At 40.0% G+C, this 24389-nt stretch overlaps 2 protein-coding genes and 1 long non-coding RNA gene across 11 annotated transcripts in view; 2 read left to right on the forward strand and 1 right to left on the reverse strand.

Moving 5' to 3' along the window:
• LOC109562931 (putative COBW domain-containing protein 7) overlaps nucleotides 1-14976 on the forward strand; it is a 73131-nt gene extending 58155 nt beyond the window's left edge. For 6 of the 9 annotated variants that reach the window (XM_070794616.1, XM_070794612.1, XM_070794617.1 and 3 more), the window contains 4 exons: nucleotides 4817-4885; nucleotides 4988-5053; nucleotides 7160-7289; nucleotides 8416-8737. In XM_070794616.1, coding sequence (XP_070650717.1) covers nucleotides 4817-4885; nucleotides 4988-5053; nucleotides 7160-7289; nucleotides 8416-8522 — 372 coding nt within the window. In that variant the 3' untranslated portion in view covers nucleotides 8523-8737. Of the gene's footprint in view, nucleotides 1-4816; nucleotides 4886-4987; nucleotides 5088-7159; nucleotides 7290-8415; nucleotides 8738-12791; nucleotides 14341-14389 lie in introns of those variants that run through there. The other 3 variants (XM_070794614.1, XM_070794615.1, XR_011568049.1) reach the window with 3 other exon arrangements.
• Nucleotides 14977-20774: 5798 nt separating this feature from the next.
• On the reverse strand, nucleotides 20775-22333 carry LOC139184544 (uncharacterized). The gene is made up of 2 exons (XR_011568050.1): nucleotides 22202-22333; nucleotides 20775-21478 (listed from the first exon to the last, which is right to left on the reverse strand). It is a non-coding gene; the product is annotated as an uncharacterized lncRNA (long non-coding RNA).
• Nucleotides 21392-23162, forward strand: LOC109562685 (forkhead box protein D4-like 1). The gene is made up of 2 exons (XM_019965705.2): nucleotides 21392-22478; nucleotides 22544-23162. The coding sequence occupies exons 1-2, from the start codon at nucleotides 21392-21394 to the stop codon at nucleotides 22672-22674; spliced, it is 1218 nt and encodes a 405-aa protein (XP_019821264.2). The 3' UTR covers nucleotides 22675-23162.
• The last annotated feature ends 1227 nt before the right edge of the window (nucleotides 23163-24389 follow it).

Raw genomic sequence — 24389 nt, forward strand, 5'->3', positions numbered from 1 at the left:
GAAGGAAATGGCAGCCCACTCCAGTGTTCTTCCCTGGAGAATCCCAGGGACGGGGGAGCCTGGTGGCTGCCCCGTGGGCTGCCGTCTCTGGGGTCGCACAGAGTCGGACATGACTGAAGTGACTTAGCAGTAGCAGTCTGTTCTCTGTTATCTATGAGTCTGCTTCTGTTTTGTTATGCATGTTTGTTTGTTTTGCTTTTTGGGTTTCTACATATAAGTGAATTCATGGTATTTATCTTTTTCTGTGTGATTTATTTTACTTAACGTAATACTTGTAGGCCCATCCGTACTGTCACAAATGGCAACATTTCAGTCTTTTTATAGTTTTGTAGTATTCTGTTGTGTGTATACACATACATATGTGCATGTGTACACGCATACACACCCACACACACCACATCTTTATGCATTCATTTCTTGGTGAACACTTCTGTTTCCATATCTTAGCTATTGTAAATATATAATATTTCAATGAACATTAGGGGGCATATATCTTTTTGAATTACTGTTTTCATTTTCTTAGAAGTGGAAGTGTTGGACATGACTGGGCTACTGAACAGCAACAAATGGTAGTCCTATTTTTTTGAAGAAGCTTCATTACTGTTTTCCCTAGTGGCTGTGCTAATTTTCATTTCTGCCAATAGTGTGCATGAGAGTTCTGTTTTCCCCACATCTTCACTAACACTTATTATTTGTTGTCCTTTTGAGAATAGCCATTCTGAAAGATGTGAGGTCATATCTTATTGTGATTGATTTGCTTTTCCCTGATGCTTAGTAATGTTGAGTATCTTTTCACATGTCTGTTGGCCATCTGTGTTGTGTGTCTTCCTTGCAAAAATGTGTGTTCAGGTCTTCTGCTCATTTTTGAATCAGATTGTTTGGGTTTTTTGTGATACTGAGTTGTATGATTCTTTATGTATTTTGGATATTAATCATGTATTAGACAAATCAATTGCAAATTGCCTTTTCATTTTATTGAAGGTTTCTTTTGCTGTGCAAAAATGTTTTAGTTCGATGTAGTTCCATTCTTTATTTTTGTTTTGGTTGCTTTTGTCTAAGGAAATAGATCCAAAAAAATATTGCCAAGACTTATGTCAAAGAGTATAGTGACTCTGTTTTCCTTTAGGAGTTTTTTGGTTTCAGCTCTTAAATTTAATCTTCTATCCATTTCAAGTTTGTGTTATAAGAAAGTGGGCTAGTTTTATTCTTTTGCCTGTAGCTGCTCTGTTTTTCCATTGCCATTTACTGAAGAGACTATCTTTTCCATGTTGTATATTCTTGCCTCCTTTGTTGTAAATTGATTGGCCGTATGAGTGTGAATTTATTTCTGGGCTCTCTGTTCTATTCCCTTGATCTGTGTGTCTCTTTTTGTACCAGTTCCGTAGAGCTTACTGTAGCTTTGTAGTATAGTTTATAATCAAGAAATGGGATAGCCCAATCTTTGTCCTTCTTTCTTTTTTTAAAAAGCTCTACAGAAGATTCTGATGTACTTTCCTACTTTAGGTATATCAACATAGGGCAAAGTATAATATAATATTGCAGACCAAGGACTGTGAGATTCAGTAACATGAACAGTCTCATTTGATTTAATGGATCTGAGGCTTCATGAAAGACAGATCTTTGTTTGTTTTTTTTTAACGTATAGTAAAGCACACATGTTTTTAGTTTGCAAGTCAGTGCATCTTTATTTGTATTTGTGCATGTGTATTTGTATGTACACACGAACAGATATCTCTGTAATTCTTACTGAGATCAAGATAAAGATTTCCAAAAGTGTTAAGAGAATTTCTTTCTGCCCCTTCCCAGTCGTTAACCCTTCTTCTTCCAGAGTTATAACTGCTATTCTGATTTATACGCCAACAAGAAACCTTAAACTAGGAGGCTTTTTGGTTTTTGTGTGGTTTTGTTTTTTTTTTTTTTCCTTTTGGACTGGAAGATATAAGGAAAAGAGCAGTCCAGATCTTTAAAGGTGGGAAAGTAACAGTGCTCCAGAAGAGCAGAAGTCCTGATGAATGCTTGGTATTAGAATTTGAGCTAAGGTATTAATTAGGCTTTGATTTGCTAGGCAAAGAGAATTCATTCTGTACTATTGGACAGTGTCCAGTAAGCTAGATTGGAGTGTGGAGTCAGGAGACCAAGCAGGAAGATACTGCAGAAGTCCAAATACCCTGTGATGAGGGCCTGATCTCTGTTATTTACAGGGAGAACAGAAATGGTAGACAGTGAGTACTGTGAAACAGGTTGGCTTGCTTGGATAGCCTTACTAACCGATGGTGAGCAGTACAGAAAGACAGTAGTGATGGGAAACAAGCCTAAATGGACAAAAGGGACCTATTACTAATAATAGAAATAGGGAAATCTAGAAGGCAGATGGATTTGGATCAAAACACCAAATGTTTAGCTGTGTGGCTGGTGGCAGGATATCACAGCAGAGGAGTCACAGGAAAGAAGCTAGAGGAGTAGAAAGTGGAGAGAGAGGTTTTGCATTTTAGCACATTAGGGGGCTTAGTTTTCCAGATAAAAAAGATACGGAAGTTACCGCATGTTCAGTCAGTTCAGTCAGTTCAGTCGCTCAGTCGTGTCCGACTCTTTGCGACCCCATGAATCGCAGCACACCAGGCCTCCCTGTCCATCACCATCTCCCGGAGTTCACTCAAGCTCACGTCCATCGAGTCAGTGATGCCATCCAGCCATCTCATCCTCTGTTGTTCCCTTCTCCTCCTGCCCCCGATCCCTCCCAGCATCAGGGTCTTTTCCAATGAGTCAACTCTTCGCATGAGGTGGCCAAAGTACTAGAGTTTCAGCGTGTTACTACATGTTAGATATTGTTTGCAAAAGAGTGGGAAACTGAGGGAGATAACCCAGTAGGTTAAAGAACAAACAGACCAAAATCCTAATATTTAAGAGTTATTCCTATTTTTTATTTTAGGGACAGTACCTTATTTTGCTTTAGTCTTCTGAATTACTGCTTCAGTTTTCTCCTTCTTTCTGTGTACAGGAAAAGGAGAGTTAATTTTAGATTCAAAATAAACTGGAAAAAGTCTGAAATGGGTAATACCTAGAACATATTATGTATGTCATTAAAGTTTTATCCCTGAATGATGTTTAATGCATTCGTTTTTCATGGATTTCTTGTTCATTCTGATAAAGAGGAACTGGGTTTGAACAGGGAAAGGTAGATGAGAAAACCCAGGTGTCAATCTATGTATACTTATTAATAGAGCCAGGGGTGAACTCTTGAGTTGTGACCCTCATCTTCTGCACTGCACATTTATGGGTTTCATCTTCTTTATTGTTGTTTAATTGCTATGTCTATCTGACTCTTTTGCGACCCATGAACTGTAGCCCACCAGGCTCCTCTGTCCAGTATTCTTTCCAGGCAAGAATACTGGAGTGAATTGCTGTTTGCTTCTCCAGGGAATCTTCATGAGCCAGGGATTGAACCTGTATTGGCAGGTGGATTCTTTACCACTGAGCCACCTCATCTTCTTAGGATTTGTCTAATATGAGAAGAGTTTATTGGTACAGAAAAACATCTGGTTCTAAAATGTCTCTCTCCCTCAAGTCCCATGATGCATTGTCATAGTTTTTAAAACCTTTTTTAGAAATTTCACATTGGAGTTAATTGTATTCTTTAGAAATACCATCATGTCTCTAACTTGCCAAAAGCAAAAATCATTCCTGATACAGTATTGAGTCCTATATTGAGACATTCCCAACATTAAAAGCCAAGTTATCCAACTTGAATAAGATGCATATTAAGCATTTTTAAAGGTTAAATTACTGCTGTCTTTTGAAATTAACAAATTATGTTTCATTTGGCAATCTTTTGCTGTGTATTTTGATATGCTTTATGATTTGCTGTACATTTCTGTATGGATTTTTAGGTGTGATTTGTAATGTTAAGATATGTGTTTCTAGGCAGTTATGCAGTGCTGTATATTGGTGTATTCTTTCTGTCTGTTTTAAAGCTTGGCTTGAGCATCTTATTCTCCAAGATGGGGTTTGTGCTTTTGTTGTGTTATGCTTAGCTCTTGTGTATTTTTATCATTAATTTTAGAATTTTGGGTTACTGTGGCAAATGGAGGTTTGGATTTTAATTATGTGCTCAGTTAGAGGAAATCTTAAGCTTCTGATTGCTTAGAGTGGTCAGTGAGAGATTTATCAAGATCAGGAGAAAAAATAAATCTCAAAGTTAACATTCTATAAATGTTAATGTCAACCTTCTAAAACTCATTCTCATCTCTTGGAACTCTTCTTCTTTTGGAACATGTTCAGTCAGAGATAAACTGAATCTTTCAATTTGTGTTTATATTTCCCAGAGAACCTTTGCATTTGAGTTTTATTCCTGGCTCTGGGTAGTTTATTTTTTCTGAGCCTCATCCTTCCCAATTTATAAAATGGAAATCATTCTCTTTAATCCACAGTTTGTTGTCATGAGTAAATGATGAGATGAAATAAAATGACTCAGACAAACGTGCCTTATTTAGTGCATAGCTGATACACTCTTTATATTAACCTTCCCTGTAGTGCTGAGAATCTTGTAAAGAATGCATTAAACAATGAGTATCTTTTCATAAGAGTTTCTCTGTGTAAATACTAAACCATTGACTAGCTACAGAATATAGAATGTGGAGTTGCTGATATCAGAAATCAACAATTATGGTGAAAAAGTTATACCTAATACAATTGTTAAGGCAACACATATGTCCATGAATGTTTCCTTACTTTTCATCTTGAAACTTGTGATTTAAAAAAAAAAATAGATTGACATTATTATTTTAAAAATCATTATTGACTGTCTCTTGATTTACAGAGTATTATTACAGTCACATTTGAAGTACCAGGAAATGCAGAGGAAGAAAGTCTAAATGTTTATATTCAGGTGAATGCACTTTTAACTTATTAATGATTTATCAATTGTTTTGCCATGTAGCTGTTCTTCTGAGCAGTGGTTGATCTTATTAAAATATGTCACTTGATACAGAATCTTCTGTGGGAAAAGAATGTGAGGAACAGGGATGACGCCTGCATGGAGGTCATACGACTGAAGGTGTGGTACACAGTTTACGGTTTCATACTTTCGGGTAAAGTCACTGTCTTGGCTGCTACAAAAGAGCCCCATAGTTAGTCAAAAACATAAGCGCTAGGTTTAGTTCAAATAACCTTTGTGTGTTTTCATTTTTCCTTATTTCCATTTCTGAAAAGAAGCCTTGAAAGTCATTGCATAGTTGCGTAAGAGCATGGTTTATTTGCACAGCTTCACCGGGTGCTGAGCTAAACAGGCTGCATGCCTTGGAACATCCCCCCTTGCTCTCTACTCCAGGCGCTCTGAGCAGTTATCTGGCTAATGAGCTTGACTTGTTGAAATTTCCCTCCCTTTGGCATACAACTTGTGGTCAGTCAGAGAAAATGGAATGTTTTCTTGTGTTACTGTTTCTGAGAGAGCTTCATTAACAGAGGAAAGCTTGCCACAGCCGAACCTTATGCTTCGTGGTGCATTTAGCAGACACTAAACATCTGATATACTGTGCAACAAAGTTATGAAGGACTAAAAGAATTCTTGCTCTATGTTTGGAAATCCATTCATGTTTATCTGACTTTATTATGTCACACAGGTGTTTTTTCCAGGGAGCTGTGTGTTCTAGGCTGTGTGCTTAACCAATGAGCAGTCTTCTGTTTTCAGAAATGTGCTTAGGGTTTTATTAATGCTATTTATTATCATTACTGTTAGTAACTAGATTCTCTGGTTAGCAGCCAACTTCCTGGGGTCACTAGAGTGACAGGGAAAGTATTTAGATTTCTTTACCTCCTGTGCAGGCTCTACCTGGGTTTGGCACTGCAAAGGAACACAGGTGAATCCCAGTGTACTCCCAGATCATTCCCACGCAGAGGAACTAAGCCAGGTCTGCTGCTTCTCCGTGATTCTGTCCCAATCTGCATTCTATGATCCTAATTGAAAGATCATATTTCATTCTGTAACTGCTTTTATCCCTAGTGAGTATAGGGTGGTTACCTAGAATTAAGCAGTCATGTATACCACTCTGTAGAGAGTTCAGTGGCTCATTCTGCACCATCCCAGTTTAGATCTTGTTCTTAGATATGTGACATTTTCTCTAGTTCTTCCTTTCTTTGGTTCTCCTTTTGGCCTTCCTCTCATCACAGCAACACTGGGGCATCTGAGACAACACAGCCTTTCTCTTCATAGAGTTCCTTCTCTTTGCTCTTACAAAGTATTAGTCTTGTAATAATCAGTATGTTTAAAATGTGAACTCTAGTAACAGCTGATACTTCAAAGACTTTATATAAGATTAATGCTTAGGTAATTATTTTCAAAATGTTTATTCTTACGTATTGAAACTCAACTTTAAAAAGTAGAAAACGAAAAAAAAATAATAATAAAAATAAAAAGTAGAAAACGAAACGGCACAAGTAAAGGAAACTGGAAGAACATACACCTAAAATACATGAATATTACCAAAAATACACAGGAATTGTGAGGTGGTAATGACAGTGGTTTGTCTCTTATTATTTTTCAGTATTGTATTATTTTATAATAAATATGTATAACTAATAAATATTATTTCAGAGAAATTGTATCATTCCCATAGGAGCCAGTTTATTAGATAATTTGCTCTTTATTTCTACAAATCAATATAAAGTGGATTTTATTCAGATAAGTAACAATAGTTTTTCTTTTCCTTTATTTCATCATTATCTACTTCATTTAATGCAACTCATTCAAAAACATATTATCATCAAAATCCTTTAATGTCTCAAATTTTCCTACTAAAATGGAAATAAGTATAAAGTCCTTAAAAGTAGAATAATAGGTAGAATTTGATACCTAACATGTTTTATCATTTAGTTGTTTCAGTTTTTCATTGTGATAACACTGAATACACATCTTAATACATATATTAACTTTATCAGTAGAAATAGGGGTTTTTAAAAAAAATTATGTGGAAACATGTTTTAAAAATTGGAGGCCTTAGGAAACTTTAATGCACAAATAACTGGAATTAAGGAATTTTAACAATATGTTCTTTATGATTATGTATTTTAAAAAGAAATAGGGATAATTAATGCATTAACATTGGTGCTCAATTTCTGCTTTTAAATTCAAACTGTGGCTGATTGGCTGTTCTCCTCTGAGCAGGGGCTAGTGTCAATCAAAGACAAACCGCAACAAGTGATTGTCCAGGGTGTCCATGAGCTATATGATCTGGAGGAGACACCAGTGAACTGGGAAGACGACAGTGAGAGAACAAACCGATTGGTCCTTATTGGTAAGTAACAGTTAACTTTTTTTAATTGAAATATAGTTGATTTACAATGTTGTGTTATTTTTAGGCATACGACAAAGTAATTCAGCAAAGTAATGTGTGTGTGTATATATATATATATATATATATGTACATACATATCTTTTTTTTTTTCAAATAGTTTTCCCTTATAGACAGTTAAATTTCTAAAGCAAAAAAAAAAAAAAATTAGGGACTTCCCTGGTGGTCCAGTGGTTAAGACTCTGCACTCTCAAACCGTGATCAGAAAACTAGATCCCATGTGCCACAGCTAAGAGTTCCTGCACGCCACAACTAAGACCTAGTACAGCCAAATAAATGAACAAATAAATATTTTTTTAAAAAATGGAGAGAGGGATATAATGCGCTACCTAAGCAGTGTTAGCCAATCTTAACTTCTTTTGTAAATTCAGATAAGCTTGTGGTTAACGTATTTGTGCTAATTATGTGATATCATCATAAGAACTTATTAATTCCTTTGCTTTTTTTTTTAGTAGAAAGCAGAGCTGATTTACTTATTTATTTTTGATTGCACTGAGTCTTTGTTGCTGCATGTGGTCTTTCTCTAGTTGTGGCAAGTAGGGGCTGCTCTGTAGTTGCGGTGAGTGGACTTCTCACTGTGGTGGCTTTTCTTGTTTTGGAATATGGGCTCTAGACGAGTGGGCTTCAGTCACTGTGGCTCACAGACTGTAGAGCACTGGCTCAGTAGTTGTGACTTGTAGGCTTAGTTGCTTTGCAGCATGTGGGATCTTGTGAAGGAGGATTGAATCTGTGTGCCCTGCATTGGCAGGCGGATTCTTAACCAGTGGATCATCAGAGAAGTCCTGCCCTTTACTCTTCAGGATCGAACCCAGGTCTACCTGCATTGCAGGCAAACACTTTACCCTCTGAGCCACCAGGGAAGCTCAAATATTTTTAGAAAAGTGATTAATCCAAATGTCAGCTTGGTTTTCAGGGACTTAATTAGAAAGTTAAGGAAGGACTCACTAATTACTATTGTTTTCATAAATTTCTCAAGATTATCAAGCATTTAATGGTCTAGACTTGATATGTGAACTGTGTCATTTTAATAAGCATAATATAATCATACCATATTTTGTTCTGTTTACAGGCAGGAATTTAGATAAGGATATTCTTAAACAACTATTTATAGCTACTGTGACTGAAACAGAAAAGCGATGGACAACACATTTCCAAGAAGATCAAGTTTGTCCATAACACTAGAAGTATCGCCAAAAGGACTGGATGATAAAAGTGAGAATAAGTTTCTTGTTGGATGTACTTCAAGCATCTATTTTTTGCATTACTTTTCTTATGAATTACAGTGTATCCTTTAAAATAGTATTTATTTTATAGAGTCACATAAATACAGTAAATCAGTAATATAAAACCCTTGGCATTCATTCAATAAAATGTAATTTCCTATGACTGTTTTTTTGTAGACAGATGATTTGCAAACTTATTTTGGAGTTTACATATGCTGAAATTCTCATCCATGAAAATTTTAATAATAATAGTGGTATCATGTTGATATATGCCAGCAACCAACACAATACTGTAATGCAATCATCCTCCAATTAAAAATAATTTTTTTAATGGTAAAACTTATTTCAACATTATCATTTTCCCTTAGAACTTCAGCTGATTGCTTGGATGTAATTTTATTGATAATAGCAAAAATTTTTAAAAACAAATATGTCACTGTTTTATTAAGGGAAATAAGAGCTTTATTATGGTAGAGACTTGTAAGAAATTACTTGTAATTTCTGAGTCAAAGAAATTATTTGAGACTCTCTCTTATTCTTAGAGTCAGATTCTAAGCCTTACTGGTAGTCACTGTAATGGAAATTCAGCCATTCACTTTGAAATATATTTCAAAGATTTCAATTATAGAACTTTTAATTTTAGAGTTGATTTTACTGCTGGTATTAAATCCATCTTGGGTTTTTTGAACTTCTTTATTTTTCAATGTAAACTAAAAAGTGACAGGGTACTTTAAATATAATTACAGAAAACTTCTGATAATTTAACAGTCTTTATATAAATAGTAGGTGTGTAAGTAAGTATATATTGGATTACTTTTCTCCTATTCCTTCTGAAGGCCAGGTCAGCATAACTATATTCAGATAGTAAGAGAAAGGCATGAGATGAGATTTAAAGAAGAGTTAATGGTTGTTAAATATTAGAAGACTGTCAAAATGACTGAGCATATGCATACCTGTTTCAGAACTTTTTGATAATCTTAGGATCACAAAGATCTTTCCTATGTTTTCTTTTAGGAACTTAATAATTTTAGCTCTTCACATTTAGTACCACAATCCATCTCAAGTTAATTATTCTATTGTTATGTCTTGAAAACTCTTTTCCCCTTTGAATAAGCTTTTTGCACCTTTGCTAAAAATCACCTGTGTGTACGTGTGTGTGTGTGTTTCCGTGGACATTATTTTGATTCATTGTCTTTTTTTTCCCCATTGCACCAAAGGGATATAGAATTTATTTAAGTTAATACTTGAGTTCAAACATGTTATGAATTAACAAATTCATTGAGAGGAGGAACAAAGAGAAACATTTTAGGAAACATTCAAAGGAGAAAGAAGATGAAACTGAGTTATTCCATAACTACTACCATATATGACATGAAGGTTCAGGAAACGTACAATGAAGTTCTCAAAATGTAAAGCAATTATGTTCTAATTAAAAATAAATTTTAAAAATCACAATGAGACTTCCATGGTGCTCCAGTGGTTAGGAATCTGCCTGCCCATGCAGGGAACCTGGGTTCAGTTCCTGGTCTAGGAAGATTCTACATGCCATGGGCAGCTGGGCCCATGCACCATAGCTACTGAGCCCATGTGCCACTGCTGAAGCCTGTGGGCTCTAAGAGCCTGTGCTCCGCAACAAGAGAAGCCACCACAATAAGCCACCCCAACTCACTGCAACTAGAGAAAGCCTGCATACATCAATGAAGACCCAGCATAGCCAAAAATAAATAAATAAAAAAATTTTTTAAATCAGAATGATGTTCTGAAATGCTGAAGAATAAAAATTAAAAAAATTATTAAGCTTGTTAGAAAATATGAGAAAAAGAAGGTATGTTATTTTATTGAGAATATATTTCAAACAGCTTGAATCATTGTCTTTTTTTTTTTTTTTATGGTACACTGTCCTGGTAACTTTAGCCTTAGAGTAAGTCTATTTCTGCTTTATTGACTATGCCAAAGCCTTTCACTCTGTGCATCACAATAAACTGTGGAAAATTCTAAAAGAGATGGGAATACCAGACTACCTGACCTGCCTCTTGAGAAACCTGTATGCAGGTCAAGAAGCAACAGTTAGAACTGGACATAGAACAACAGACTGGTTCCAAATAGGAAAAGGAGCACATCAAGGCTGTATATTGTCACCCTGCTTATTGTCAACCCACTCCAGTACTCTTGCCTGGCAAATCCCATGGACGGAGGAGCCTGGTAGGCTGCAGTCCATGGGGTCGCTAGGAGTCGGACACGACTGGGCGACTTCACTTCCACTTTTCACTTTCATACATTGGAGAAGGAAATGGCAACCCACTCCAGTGTTCTTGCCTGGAGAATCCCAGGGACAGGGGAGCCTGGTGGGCTGCCGTCTATGGGGTCGCACAGAGTCGGACACGACTGAAGCGACTTAGCAGCAGCAGCAGCAGCAGCAGCAGCAGAAGAGTACATCATGAGAAATGCTGGGCTGGAAGAAGCACAAGCTGGAATCAAGATTGCCAGGAGAAATATGAATAACCTCAGATATGCAGATGACACCACCCTTATGGCAGAAAGTGAAGAGGAACTAAAAAACTTCTTGATGAAGGTGAAAGAGGAGAGTGAAAAAAATGGCTTAAAGCTCAACATTCAGAAAACGAAGATCATGGCATCTGGTCCCATCACTTCATGGGAAGTAGATGGGGAAACAGTGTCAGACTTTATTTTTTGGGGCTCCAAAATTACTGTAGATGGTGATTGCAGCCATGAAATTAAAAGATGCTTACTCCTTGGAAGGAAAGTTATGACCAACCTAGATAGCATATTCAAAAGCAGAGATATTACTTTGCCAACAAAGGTCCATCTAGTCAAGGTATGGTTTTTCCAGTAGTCATGTATGGATGTGAGAGTTGGACTTTGAAGAAAGCTGAGCACCGAAGAATTGATGCTTTTGAATTGTGGTGTTGGAGAAGACTCTTGAGAGTCCCTTGGACTGCAAGGAGGTCCAACCAGTCCATCCTAAAGGAGATCAGTCCTGGGTGTTCATTGGAAGGACTAATGCTGAAGCTGAAACTCCAGTACTTAGGCCACCTCATGCGAAGAATTGACTCATTGGAAAAGACCTTGATGCTGGGAGGGATTGGGGGCAGGAGTAGAAGGGGAGGACAGAGGATGATATAGCTGGATGGCATCACCGACTCGATGGACATCAGTTTGGGTAAACTCCGGGAGTTGGACAGGGAGGCCTGGTGGTGCTGTGATTCATGGGGTTGCAAAGAGTCAGACACGACTGAGCAACTGAACTGAAATTGTGAAATTAGGTAGTGTAAATAATCTAAGCTTGTTCTTTTTTTTTCTTTTTTCAGAGTTGTTATAGCTATTTTAGATATTTTTGTTTTCAATATAAATTTTGTCATTAACTTGTCAGTTTCTTCAAAAAGCCTGGTAGGATTTTAACTGGGATTGCGTTTCTATAGTATAATTCGGGAGAATTGTCATATTTTTAAAAAAAATTATTTCTTAAATTGAGGTGAAATTCGCCTTTCACATTGTATTAGGTTCGTGCATACATTGTATTTTCACTTCTGTATACACTGCAGTGTGCTCACCACCAGAAATTTGATTTCCATCTTTCCCCATACAGCTGATCCCCTTCGCCTCTGGTACCATTGCTCTGCTGTTTGCATCCATGTGTTCATTTTGTTTGGTTTGTTTCGCTCGTTTATTTATTATGTCTGTTTTTTATATTCCACATATGAGTGAAATCCTACAGTGTTTGTCTTTCTGTAACTTATTTCACTTAGCATAGTACCCTCAAGATTCATCCAGGTTGCCAGAGGTGGCTTTTAAGTTGAGAATAGAGTTAAAAGGAGTCATTCATGCAAAGTCAGGGAGCAGTTTCTACACAGAGGGAGCAAGTAGTAGAGACAGCCTTTATGTGGGAACCAGTGTAGCATGCTGGAAAACCATGAAGAAGTTGAGGGTGGTGAAAGGTTAGAAAGCCAGGTATGAGATAGGTATGGGATGGGATTGGAGTTGTAAGCCAGGGCCAGGCCTTTTGCTTCTGCGAAAAAGATTTGGTGTAAAGAGGAAAACATTTGGATTATTCTGAAAGCCCTGGGAAGTGGCTGATGGGTTTTGAGCTGGACAAGTGATGTGGTTGATTGCTGTGGTAAATGAACTAATTGTTTCCTGTTTTTGACATTGAAAACAGTGCCGCAGTGAACATTATGTGTGCCTCTTTGTTTTTATGTGACAGTGTTTCTCCAGAAGAGATGCGTAAGAGTGGAATCACTGGCTTCCAGGATATGCACATTTAAAGTTCTTAATAGATACTGATAGATAAATTGCCTTCCCAACTGGCTATACCTTTCTGCTGTGATACAGGTGTATATGAAAGTACCCATTTTTCCAAACCTACCTAACACATTTTAACCTTTGCCTTTCTGGATGGACTGACATCTGTTTTAATTTAATTTTTTTTTACTGTATTTTTATGTTATTTATATGTTATTTTAAATACATTGTTCTGTTCTTTGTTCTTATTTTTCCCAAAGTGAAATTTTTCATTCATCAGAGACATTACCAGTTTAACCTGTGCTTCAGAGGGCTTTGGAGCCGTCAGTCTATATCTTCAAGAGGTTTTATTTTTATAATGGAAATCTAACTAACAAATTAATAACATGGGCCGCTATTCTGCTACCCATAGAAAATGTTCAGGGTATTATGATTTCAGGGTAATGATAATCATGATTTAGGCATAGCTCATTTGTAACTTTATAGTTTACTGAGTAATATAGGATAAATTACCAAATCTCTCAGAGCCCTTGCTCCCTTATTCATAAAATGAAGATAAAATGCAAATCTCTCTGAATTGTTCCAGGGATTATATTTAAAGCACTCTGAATATAGAGTTTCAGTAAATGTGAATTCTCCTTTTCCAGCAAGATTTGATAAATATTCAAGGTTCTGCACAACTTCTTAAAACAAATGGTTCTTTCCTAGGCCTTTTCCAGCTTTTAGTGAAAGGGCAAGAACATGGGTACTGAATTTAAGATAGCTGGAGGAAGAGTCATTCCAGAGGTGAGGGAAGACCAGGGATTGAAAGGGTCTCTAATTCCTAGATTATGAAGTTTGAAGGGAATTACCAGCAAAATAAAGCTAAAAGGCTTTTAAACATCTGTGGGCTTGGTTGCTGGCTACAAATTGAATAAATATCTCCTTTGGATTAGTAGTATAGGTGGAAACCTGTACTTTTAGATTGCTTTGAAAGGCCTTTCCCAGTTCTAGGAATGCCATACAATGTGGAGGTGATGTTGAAAGAAGTGAATTCTGTCTTTGAATGTCTAGCAGCTTGGCCTACTGTGATGAGAAAGGAGAACAAGATTTGTTTTTTCTCAGAATGTCCTAATATTAGAATCAACCGTAACTTTCAATAACCAAATTGCCTTTAATTTTCATAGTGAAATAGAGAGAAATTAGATATCTGTCTTTTCTGTATTGTAGTTTAGAAAGGTTGGTTTTTCAAAGTAGGATGGATGGTGTTTGTGAAGCCCTGATAGATTTGTTCAGGAAAAAAGCCTATTCAGTGTTAAGAAAAAAGCCTATTCAGTGTTAGGAAAGAAGTAATCTGCCACTATGCAATGGGTCCCGTGTTAAATGTTGCAGTGTTTCATGAGCACAAAGTGAGGCAACACTAAAGAATCGGATGGGACAAAGAGTCACCTCGCCCATGTTTTTTTTTTCCCTTCAAGAATTACTTGCCATAATAAACTTGATTTCTGTTTCCAAAGAACTCAGTTATTTTCCTTTCATTGATACAGCTCTTTATTTTTTACATTGATGTATTTTGTATAGGCTTCCTAGGTGGTTCAGTGGTAAAGAATCCACCTGTGGAGGAGACATGGAGGTGATATTGAAAGAAGTGAATCCGCAATGCAGGAGACATGGGTTCAGTCTCTGGGTTAAGAAGATCCCCGAAGGAGGAAATGGCTTCCCCACTCTAGTGGGATTGCCTGAGAAATCCCGTGGACAGAGGAATCTGGCGGGCTACAATCCACTGGGTCACAAAGAGCCACTGACACAACTGAACAACTAAACAACATTATTTTGTACATCAATTTTATTTAGATATAATTCACAGAAAACTTACCCTTTGAAGTATACAATTCTTGGCTTTAGTATATCCCCAGGTAAAGGAGAAACCATTACAACTATCTAGTTCCAGAACATTTTCATAGCTCTCAGACTCTGTATCTGTTACCAGTTACTCTCCATTTCCCCTGCCCCTATTTCCCAGCAACCACTCATCTACTTTCTGTCCCAATAGGTTTGCCCATTCAGACTCCTTTCACTTACCATAATGTTTTCAAGGTTCATCCATGTTGTAGCATGGATCAACATTTTGTTTCTTTTTATTGCTGAATAAAATTCTATAGACCACATTTTGTTCTACTCATCAGTTGATGGACATTTGAGTTTCTGTTTTTTTGGCTGCTAGTCCTCTTTCCTCGTGTTTACTTTTTTAATAAACTATAATTTTCTGAACAACTTTAGATTTACAGAAAAATTGAGCAGAGCAAAGAGTAGAAGGGAATGCCCATATCTACCCCCCACCCCTTATACTCACACAATTAACAGCTGGCAGTAGTATGGTACATTTCTTACAATTAGTGAACCAATATTGTTACATTATTATTAACCAAAGTCCAAAAAAAAAAAAATGACAGAATGATCTCTGTTCGTTTCCAAGGCTAACCATTCAATATCGCAGTAATCCGTCTATGCTCCAACCAGTAATGCTGAAGAAGCTGAATTTGAACAGTTCTGTGAAGACCTACAAGACCTTCTAAAACTAACACCCAAAAAAGATGTCCTTTTCATTATAGGGGACTGGAATGCAAAAGTAGGAAGTCCAGAGATACCTGGAGTAACAGGCAAATTTGGCCTTGGAGTACAAAATGAAGCAGGGCAAAGGTTAACAGAGTTTTGCCAAGAGAACACACTGGTCATAGCAAACTCTCAGCAACACAAGAGAAGACTCTACACATGGACATCACCAGATGGTCAATACCGAAATCAGATTAATTCTATTCTTTGCAGCCACAGACGGAGAGGCTCTATACAGTCAGCAAAAATAAGACCAGATGCTGACTGTGGCTCAGATCATGAACTCCTTATTGCCAAGTTCAAACTTAAATTGAAGAAAGTAGGGAAAACCACTAGACCATTTAGGTATGACCTAAATCAAGTCCTTTATGTCTATACAGTGGAAGTGACAGACTCAAGGGATTAGATCTGATAGAGTGCCTGAAGAACTATGGACAGAGGTTCGTGACATTGTACAGGAAGCAATGATCAAGACCATCACCACGAAAAATGCAAAAAGGAAAAATGATTGTCTGAAGAAGCCTTAGAAATAGCTGAGAAAAGAAGAGAAGCTAAAGGCAAAGGAGAAAAGGAAAGACCCATTTGAATGCAGAGTTCCAAAGAATGGCAAGGAGAGATAAGAAAGCCTTCCTCAGTGATCAAGGCAAAGAAATTGAGGAAAATAATAGAATGGGAAAGACTAGAGATCTCTTCAAGAAGATTAGAGATACCAAGGGAACATTTCATGCAAAGATGGGCACACTAAAGGACAGAAATTGTATGGACCTAACAGAAGCAGAAGATATTAAGAAGAGGTGGCAAAAATACATAGAAGAACTATACAAAAAAATCTTCATGACCCAGATAACCAGGATGGTGTGATCACTCACCTAGAGCCAGACATCCTGGAATGTGAAATCAAGTGGGCCTTAGGAAGCATCACTATGAACAAAGATAGTGGAGGTAATGGAATTCCAGATGACCTATTTCAAATTCTAAAAGGTGATGCTGTGAAAGTGGTGCACTCGATATGCCAGCAAATTTGGAAAACTCAGCAGTGGCCACAGGACTGGAAAAGGTCAGTTTTCATTCCAATCCCAAAGAAAGGCAATGCCAAAGAATGTTCAGACTACCACACAATTACATTCATCTCACATGCTAGCAAAGTAATGCTCACAATTCTCCAAGCCAGACTTCAACAGTATGTGAGCTGTGAACTTCCAGATGTACAAGCTGGATTTAGAAAAGGCAGAGGAATCAGAGATCAGATTGCCAACATCTGTTGGCACATAGAAAAAGCAAGAGAATTCCAGAAAAAGCATCTACTTCTGCTTTATTGATTATACCAAAGCCTTTGTGTAGATCACAAGAAACTGTGGAAATTTCTTAAAGAGAAGGGAATACCAGACCACCTTACCTGCCTCCTGATAAATCTGTATGTAGGGCAACAGGCAACAGTTAGAACTGGACATGGAACAACAGATTGGTTCCAAATTGGGAAAGGAGTAGGTCAAGGCTGTATATTGTCACCCCTGCTTATTTAACTTATATGCAGAGTACATCCTGCGAAATTCCAGGCTGGATGAAGCAGAAGCTGTAATCAAGATTGCTGGAAGAAATATCAATAACCTCGGATATGCAGATGACACCACCCCATGTCAGAAAGTGAAGAGGAACTAAAGAGCCTCTGGATGAAAGTGAAAGAGGAGAGTGAAAAAGTTGGCTTAAAATTCAACATGCAAAAAACTAAGATCATGGCAAATAGATGGGGGAACAGTGGAAACAGAGACTTTATTTTGGGGGGCTCCAAAATCACTGCAGATGGTGACTGCAGCCATGAAATTAAAAGACGCTCCTTGGAAGAAAAGCTATGACTAACCTAGACAGCATATTAAAAAGCAGAGACATTACTTTACCAGCAAAAGTTGGTCTAGTCAAACTCATTTTTTTTTCCAGTAGTCATGTATGGATGTGAGAGTTGGACTATAAAGAAAGCTGAGCAACAAAGAATTGATGCTTTTGAACTGTAGTGCTGGGGAAGATTCTTAAGAGTCCCTTGGATTGCAAGGAGATCCAACCAGTCCATCCTAAAAGAAATCAGTCCTGAATGTTCATTGGAAGGACTGATGCTGAAGCTGACACTCCAATACTTTGGTCACTTGATGTGAAGAACTGACTCATTGGAAAAGATCCTGATGCTGGGAAATTTGAAGGCAGGAGGAGAAGAGAATGACAGAGGATGAGATGGTTGGATGGTATCACTTACTTGATAGCCATGAGTTTGAGCAAGCTCCAGGAGTTGGTGATGGATAGGGAAGCCTGGCATGCTGCAGTCATGGGATCGCAGAGTCAGGCACACCCGAGAGACTGAACTGAAGTGATAGTTTATTTGGATATCCTTAGTTTGTACTTAGGAGCTTCCTTGTGTGGCCTTGTGGGTGTGGTGTGCCTGCCTTTCAGGAACACACCATATACAATAGCCAGGATATGGAAGGAACCTAGATATCTGTTGACAGAATAATGGATAAAAAGTTGTGGTACAAGATATACAAGCTAGATTTAGAAAAGGCAGAGGAACCAGAGATCAAATTGCCAACATACACTGGATCCTAGAAAAAGCAAGAGAATTCCAAAAAAAAAACTGCTTCTGCTAAAGCCTTTGCCTGTTGGGCATGGCGCAGCGGACTAGTTCAAAATTGGGAATGGAGTACGTTAATGCTGTATATTGTCACCCTGCATATTTAACTTACATGCAGAGTAAATCATGCAAAATGCCAGGCTGGGTAAATCACAAGCTGGAATCAAGATTGCCAGGAGAAATATCAACAACCTCAGATATACAGATGATAGCAGTTTAATGGCAGAAAGTGAAGAGGAACTAAAGAGCCTCTTGATGAAGGTGAAAGAGGAGAGTGAAAAAGCTGGCTTAAAACTCAACTTTCAAAAATGAATATCATGGCTTCAGGTCGCACCACTTCATGGCAAATAGATGGGGGAAATGTGGAAACTGACAAATTTCATTTTCTTGGTCTCCAAAATCAATGCAGATGGTGACTGCAGCCACAAAATTATAAGATTCACGCTCCTTGGAAGTATAACTATGACAAACCTAGATAGTGTATTCGGAGAAGGCAATGGCAACCCACTCCAGTGTTCTTGCCTGGAGAATCCCAGGGACGGGGGAGCCTGATGGGCTGCCATCTGTGGGGTCGCACAGAGTCGGACACGCCTGAAGTGACTTAGCAGCAGTTTGTACTTAATGTCCTTTTTCTGTTCCAGGATCTTACTCAGGATACCACATTACAGTTACTGTTACCTGATATCAAGGGTACATACTATCAGTGTGATTTGTGATTGTTGATGTTGACATTTTTACCTAACACCTGGGTGAAACCTCTGTTAGGTTTCTCCAAGGTAACTTATTCTCTCCCCACCCCACCCCCACTTCATGAGGTTCTGTTTGACAGGAAGTCATTGTGCACTGCCTACAGTAAAAGATTGGGGGGGGGGGGTGGTTATGCCCCATCTCCTAAAGGGTGGAATATCTACATAGTTTATCTGGAATTTTTTCTGCAAGGGAGATTTGCGTTTTTACTCACATGTACTAGATAAAGAATTTGCCTGCAATGCAGGAGACACCAGAGACATAGGTTCAGTCCCTGGGTTAAGAAGATCCCCTGGAGGAGGAAATGGCAACCTACTCTAGTACTCTTGCCTGGAAAATCCCATGGACAGAGGAGCCTGGCAGACTACAGTCCATAGGGTCACAAAGAATCAGACACAATTGAACATGCACACATTCTTTCTTCCTTCTGCCCATGTATTACTTTACTCAATCTATTTTTTATACTTTGGTTAACAAGCTTGTGCTACTTTATTTTGTTGCTCAGATTGTCCTGGTTCTGGCCATTGGGAGCTCTTTCTCCTTTCCCAGTGCCCCCTTTAACATACTTTCATCAGTGGGGATAGTTTTTTTTTTTTTTTTTTTAAGGGTGTCCTTATTTTTCTCCTTTCATTTTTAAATAACCCCAATCCCCATAGAAGTTGACTCTAGGAAAACTAACAATGCTCCCTTTCCCAGGTAATCGGATTCCTGTGCTGATGGAGAAAAGTGCCTTACCTGCAGGGGGCTGAGGGGGAGGCATCAGGGAATCAAAGGTTGAATAAGACACCTGTCCCAGCCCTCCTGAAGCTTAGCTGAGTAGGTCACACACGTAGTAATTGGTTAATTTGGGATTCAAGCACAAATCTGTTAGCTTGAAAACTTCTGTTATTTGTTCTAGTTTAGACTGCATACAACTGAGAAGACTTAGAGGATAAAACTTTAAAAAGACTAGTAAGAAAGCTGTTTTCAAAATTTTATCCTAAAGAAACTAACTCCTTTAAGCTATTTTTGGTTATATTAGCCGACTTCTGATTTCTCGCTGAAAATCGTCATTTTTCAAATTCTAATAGAAGATTTACTATCTATCAGTAACAGTGGCATAGCACAATATTTTCATTCTGCATTTTTATTAGATGCCACCTCAAATTTTTGAAGGTGAGGGGGGTATTAAATTATGAATATATACTATTGCTTGGTATTTTACCATAATGCACATTAAATTTAGTTGCACTGAGCACTGCTACTTTATTCTCTGGGATGATTTAAATGATGCCAATCTAAAAATCATGTTACTCCCAGGGATGGCAAGTGACTGAAACAGAGCATCTCTGTCATCTCGTTTCTCCAGTGTGAGTAGGGAATGATGACCTGGTGATTTAGTTAAAGACACCAAAACTGCTGCCCTCTTTTGCCTCATTTAAGTTTCAAGATTATCATTTATTATTACAGTAAAAAGTGCTTAATGTTGGTTCTTGTTTTAAAGAAGAGAAAGACTGAGTCTCAGACTGGGTGTATCCTTTGAAATTGTCAAGCCATTTTGGTAAAAGATATTTCCAACTGGGTTTGTACTAGTTAGTTGGTACAATTTAGTTGGTCATGGCCATTAAAAACAAATCAATGATCACCTGTTTTATGAAACTTATCACAGTTGTATAAGTCTGTATGCAAGATCATGGTATAAAATATATTTCATACTGAGGTTAAATGTTCAAAGAAGTTGAGAATCACTGCTGGAAGGGGACTTCTCTCTAGCCCTTCTGCTTTCTCTCCACCGATAACTTCCACAGCTTCATGGCAGGATATTTCAGTCTTCTGAAAACTGGAGTCATGGAGAACATTTTGGGAAGCTGAGATAGGAGGTAGTAGGGACAAGGCAACACTCTCACACTTCACTCTTGAGCTGGGGAGTGTGGTTAGAACATTAAAAATATTTCAACTCCTTATTTCAGCTCTTATGGAGGACAGAACCCACCAATGAAAATGGGTGACTAACCATGAAGCAAAAACATTTATTGTTACACATTCTTTTACAGTTAAACACCGTATACATTTCAGTGTCTTCTCCCGCTTATTTTTAATCCTTCAAGGGACAGGTTTGAATATGGATGTGGCCTTAGATTGTTGGGTACATATTTTCCTACACCCCCCGCCCCTGCTTTTTCATTTGAGAGGTTTTCAAAGCGCGTTAACAGAGTCTATGCAACTCCCGGCCCGATTGGCCGGTTGATCTTGAGTGAAGCACCTTCCATGTTGGCGGGTGGGTGCAAGGAGGAGGAGGCTGAAGGCTCTTGTGTCGGGTAATGCTCAAAGGACCCTCATCACTGCACTGCGTTGGGAGGAGGGAAGGGCGCTCTGAAGTAGGGTGAGAAAGGCTCTGAAGAGGGGCGGCAGAGTCCATCACACAAGGACCCAGAAACTTCAATAAAAGGCAAAGTGCATCTTTGCCGGACGGTGTGGGAAAGGACAAATCGGCAGAAGTAAAAGACCACTATCTACAAGGGGGACCTCGAGCGCCTCCGCTTCTTGGAACACTCAACACAGGCTTCCAGCCCGGAGCCAGGTGGAGCGGCCGCTGCCTCCCCAGCATCTGCAGAACCTGCTCCTCCATGAACTTGCCTAGAGCTGAGCGCCTTCGCCCCACACCTCCGCGCCGTCTCCGGGGCTCCGATGGGGAAGACGGTGAGATCGATATCCTGGGAGAAGGGGAAGATGAAGAGGAGGAGGAAGATGAGGAACCCGAGGGAAGTCAGCGGTTCCCAGAGCCTCTGCACGAGCCGCAGCCGCAGGAGGCGCGGAGGGGCGCTGGCGCGCTTCCCGGAGAGGGCACCGAGAGCAGCGGCAGCCCAAGCAACTCTTCCGAATTCTGCCCCAAGTTCGGGGTTTCGACGGGGTCTGCAGCAGCCTCTCGAGACGCCCCGCAGCCGGCGAAGCCCCCCTACTCTTACATCGCGCTCATCACCATGGCCATTCTGCAGAGCCCGCACAAGCGCCTCACGCTCAGCGGCATCTGTGCCTTCATCAGTGGCCGCTTCCCTTATTACCGCCGCAAGTTCCCCGCCTGGCAGAATAGCATCCGCCACAACCTCTCCCTCAATGACTGCTTCGTCAAGATCCCCCGCGAGCCAGGACACCCCGGCAAGGGCAACTACTGGAGCCTGGACCCCGCCTCCCAGGACATGTTCGACAACGGCAGCTTCCTTCGGCGCAGGAAGCGCTTCAAGCGCCATCACCCACCTCCCGGAGACCACCTGCACCACCCTTTCCCCCCGCCCGCTGCGCCCGCTGCCCTGCACGGCCCCTACCCGGGCATGCTGCTCGGGCCCGCGGCCCCGCCACAGCCTGTCACTGGGGCCTATCCCGCCTCCACCCCCGGGAGCCGCCCGTGCGCGCTGCTTCATCCTCACCCCCTCCACTACCTGCTGCTCTCCGCCCCGGCCTACGCTGAGGTTCCCAGGAAAGAGCAAGGCGCGGATCTGGGGACCCCTGGCGCCCTTCCGGCGCTGCAGCCCACGTTAGACTCCCAGCCTTGGGAAGAGAGCAAGGGGCCGGCGTCGCGGCCAGCTGGCGGATGCACCTCCTTCAGCATCGAGAGTATCATGCAAGGGGTCTCGGGAGCGGGTGCAGGCGCCGCGCAGAGTCTGCCCTCGACCCCGTGGGGTTACTGCCACCTGCTGCAGCGTTCGTCGTGCCTGTTGCATCCTCAGGCCGCTGCCCCCTTGCTCCACGTATCCGCTGCCGCCGCCGCTGCATCCGCTGCCCGGACAATTTTGAAGCAGCAGCATCAGGATTGTACCAGCGGCTGCGCTCCCAGCAAGGGCGCTCTGCTGGGCCGTCACCTGTCCGCCACCGCGGCGCTGCTGGGGTGTCAGTCCGGAGCAGAGGGCTCTAGGCTGACGTCGCTGGTCGCCCTTTCGGGCGGAGAGGGGACCTCGCCGGCCTTTCGAATAGTACCTACACCTGTCCCGGAGCTGACTCAGTGAGGCGGACTGGGAGCCAACCCGGAGGGCGGAGCCATCCGAGGTCGTCCTGTCCTCGCCATGGCGCACTTCACTTTGCACAGCCGGGAGTAGGCTTGTGTGTATCAGAATCCTGCAGCCAGGCAACCACAAATTTCGGTTCGCATGGCGTCAGCGTCACCTCGCCATTTCTTTTGCAGCCTCCAGTCCTGATTTCCAAGGCTTTTCCGATTTGCACATTTCCAGAGGAACTATGAACGTGAGTGGGGCGTTTTGTTCTGGTGTTAAAAGCAGAAAGTAAATCGTCCAATGCACTACATGTTTCCCCCGTCTTCACTCCCTAGGAACTGCAATTATTATTCCCAAGTCCAGTGCAGAATGCTTGTGCCCTTTATGTCTTCCTGAAATTGATGTGTAATGAGTAGAATTTTAATTTCAGAGGATTTATTTCCTATCAGTGTGTCTGATGTGCCATCTTCCGTGGAACAGTGTTAAAATTAAACCTAACTGTACAGACTAAATAAAGTGCTGAATCACTACACGACATAGTTTATTTTATGTTATTTCGCCTTCCAAGTGGAATTTAGAACTTTTTAAAAAACTTAGTTCTTTCCTCTCAATGAAACAATTTAGTTTTATAATCCATATTCATTATGGACATAAGAAACAAATCTATTTTCAAAATGGTTTGTAAAACTTGCGAATATTTGAAGTTGAAAAAATCCTGGCTTTTAAAATGTGGAATTTAGTATTTATGAAATCTATAAATAAAAAATAATTGGAGTCATCTAATTATATATTCTCCATTTATTTTCCATCTTTCTAAAGCATTGATTTTTCTCCCAAATAAACTGAAGGATGATATGAGGTGAATCTTAAATATAGTGGTCAAAGTTTATTCAGGAAAAATAAGAGGCAATTTAAAAATAGAAATTTAAAAACTAGAGCCCAGAGAAAAGGTAAATATCAAACGAAGCATTCGGATCCTGGATATTTGCAGTTTTGAAAACTCTCTGTACAAACTTCTAACTCGTCTACAAACTTCTATTCCCTTTCTTTAGAATAGAAAGAAGTTAAAAAAAAAAAATCTGAAAGGACTTTGCTACCAGGAAGGTTTCACTGTGTTCGGTTTCAGGGAGGGAGGCAAACAAAACGAAGATGTCCATCAAGAAATACTCCCGCCAGAAAAAGCGAATTTCTAGAGACCCTGCAGCTCTTGCGGTCCTGCGCAGGGCTCAGGTTTCAAAAGAATCGTGTTCCTTGCGGGTTTGGAAGAATTTCCTCCGTGAATGTAAGCTGGTTCCCCCTCGTCTACTACCGTGCCCCAAGTATGAATTTCTCTTTCCAGGAGGAAGAGAACACACAGAGAGACGTTTTTAGAGCCGTGTAATTGACAGTTTTTACCCCAGCTTCTCATTTCCGTCCCATCACTGTACCTAAGATCTTCACTTCCTCCCGGTTTGCAACAGTTTGTTCCGAGGGTGTTCTGGAAAGTTCCCACGCTCAACCTTGATAGCCGCCAAACGCGTTTCTGCTTCCGATTTCGCCCTCCCCTCAACACCTGCAGCCTCCGCCCGCAAGGCAGACACCACCAGTTGACTGTGTCTGCTCCTGTTTTTGGCCTTCAGGCGATCCTCCAAACCCCTAC

The sequence above is a fragment of the Bos indicus genome, chromosome 8 (assembly GCF_029378745.1).
Source record: "Bos indicus isolate NIAB-ARS_2022 breed Sahiwal x Tharparkar chromosome 8, NIAB-ARS_B.indTharparkar_mat_pri_1.0, whole genome shotgun sequence".
NCBI classification, from domain to species: Eukaryota; Metazoa; Chordata; class Mammalia; order Artiodactyla; family Bovidae; genus Bos; species Bos indicus.

Coding starts and splice junctions, on each gene's coding strand:
- LOC109562685 (XM_019965705.2), top strand. CDS start 21,392: ATGAACTTGCCTAGAGCTGAGCGCCTTCGCCCCACACCTCCGCGCCGT. Junction 22,479..22,543: donor GCAGCGTTCGTCGTGCCTGT/TGCATCCTCAGG, acceptor GCATCCGCTGCC/CGGACAATTTTGAAGCAGCA.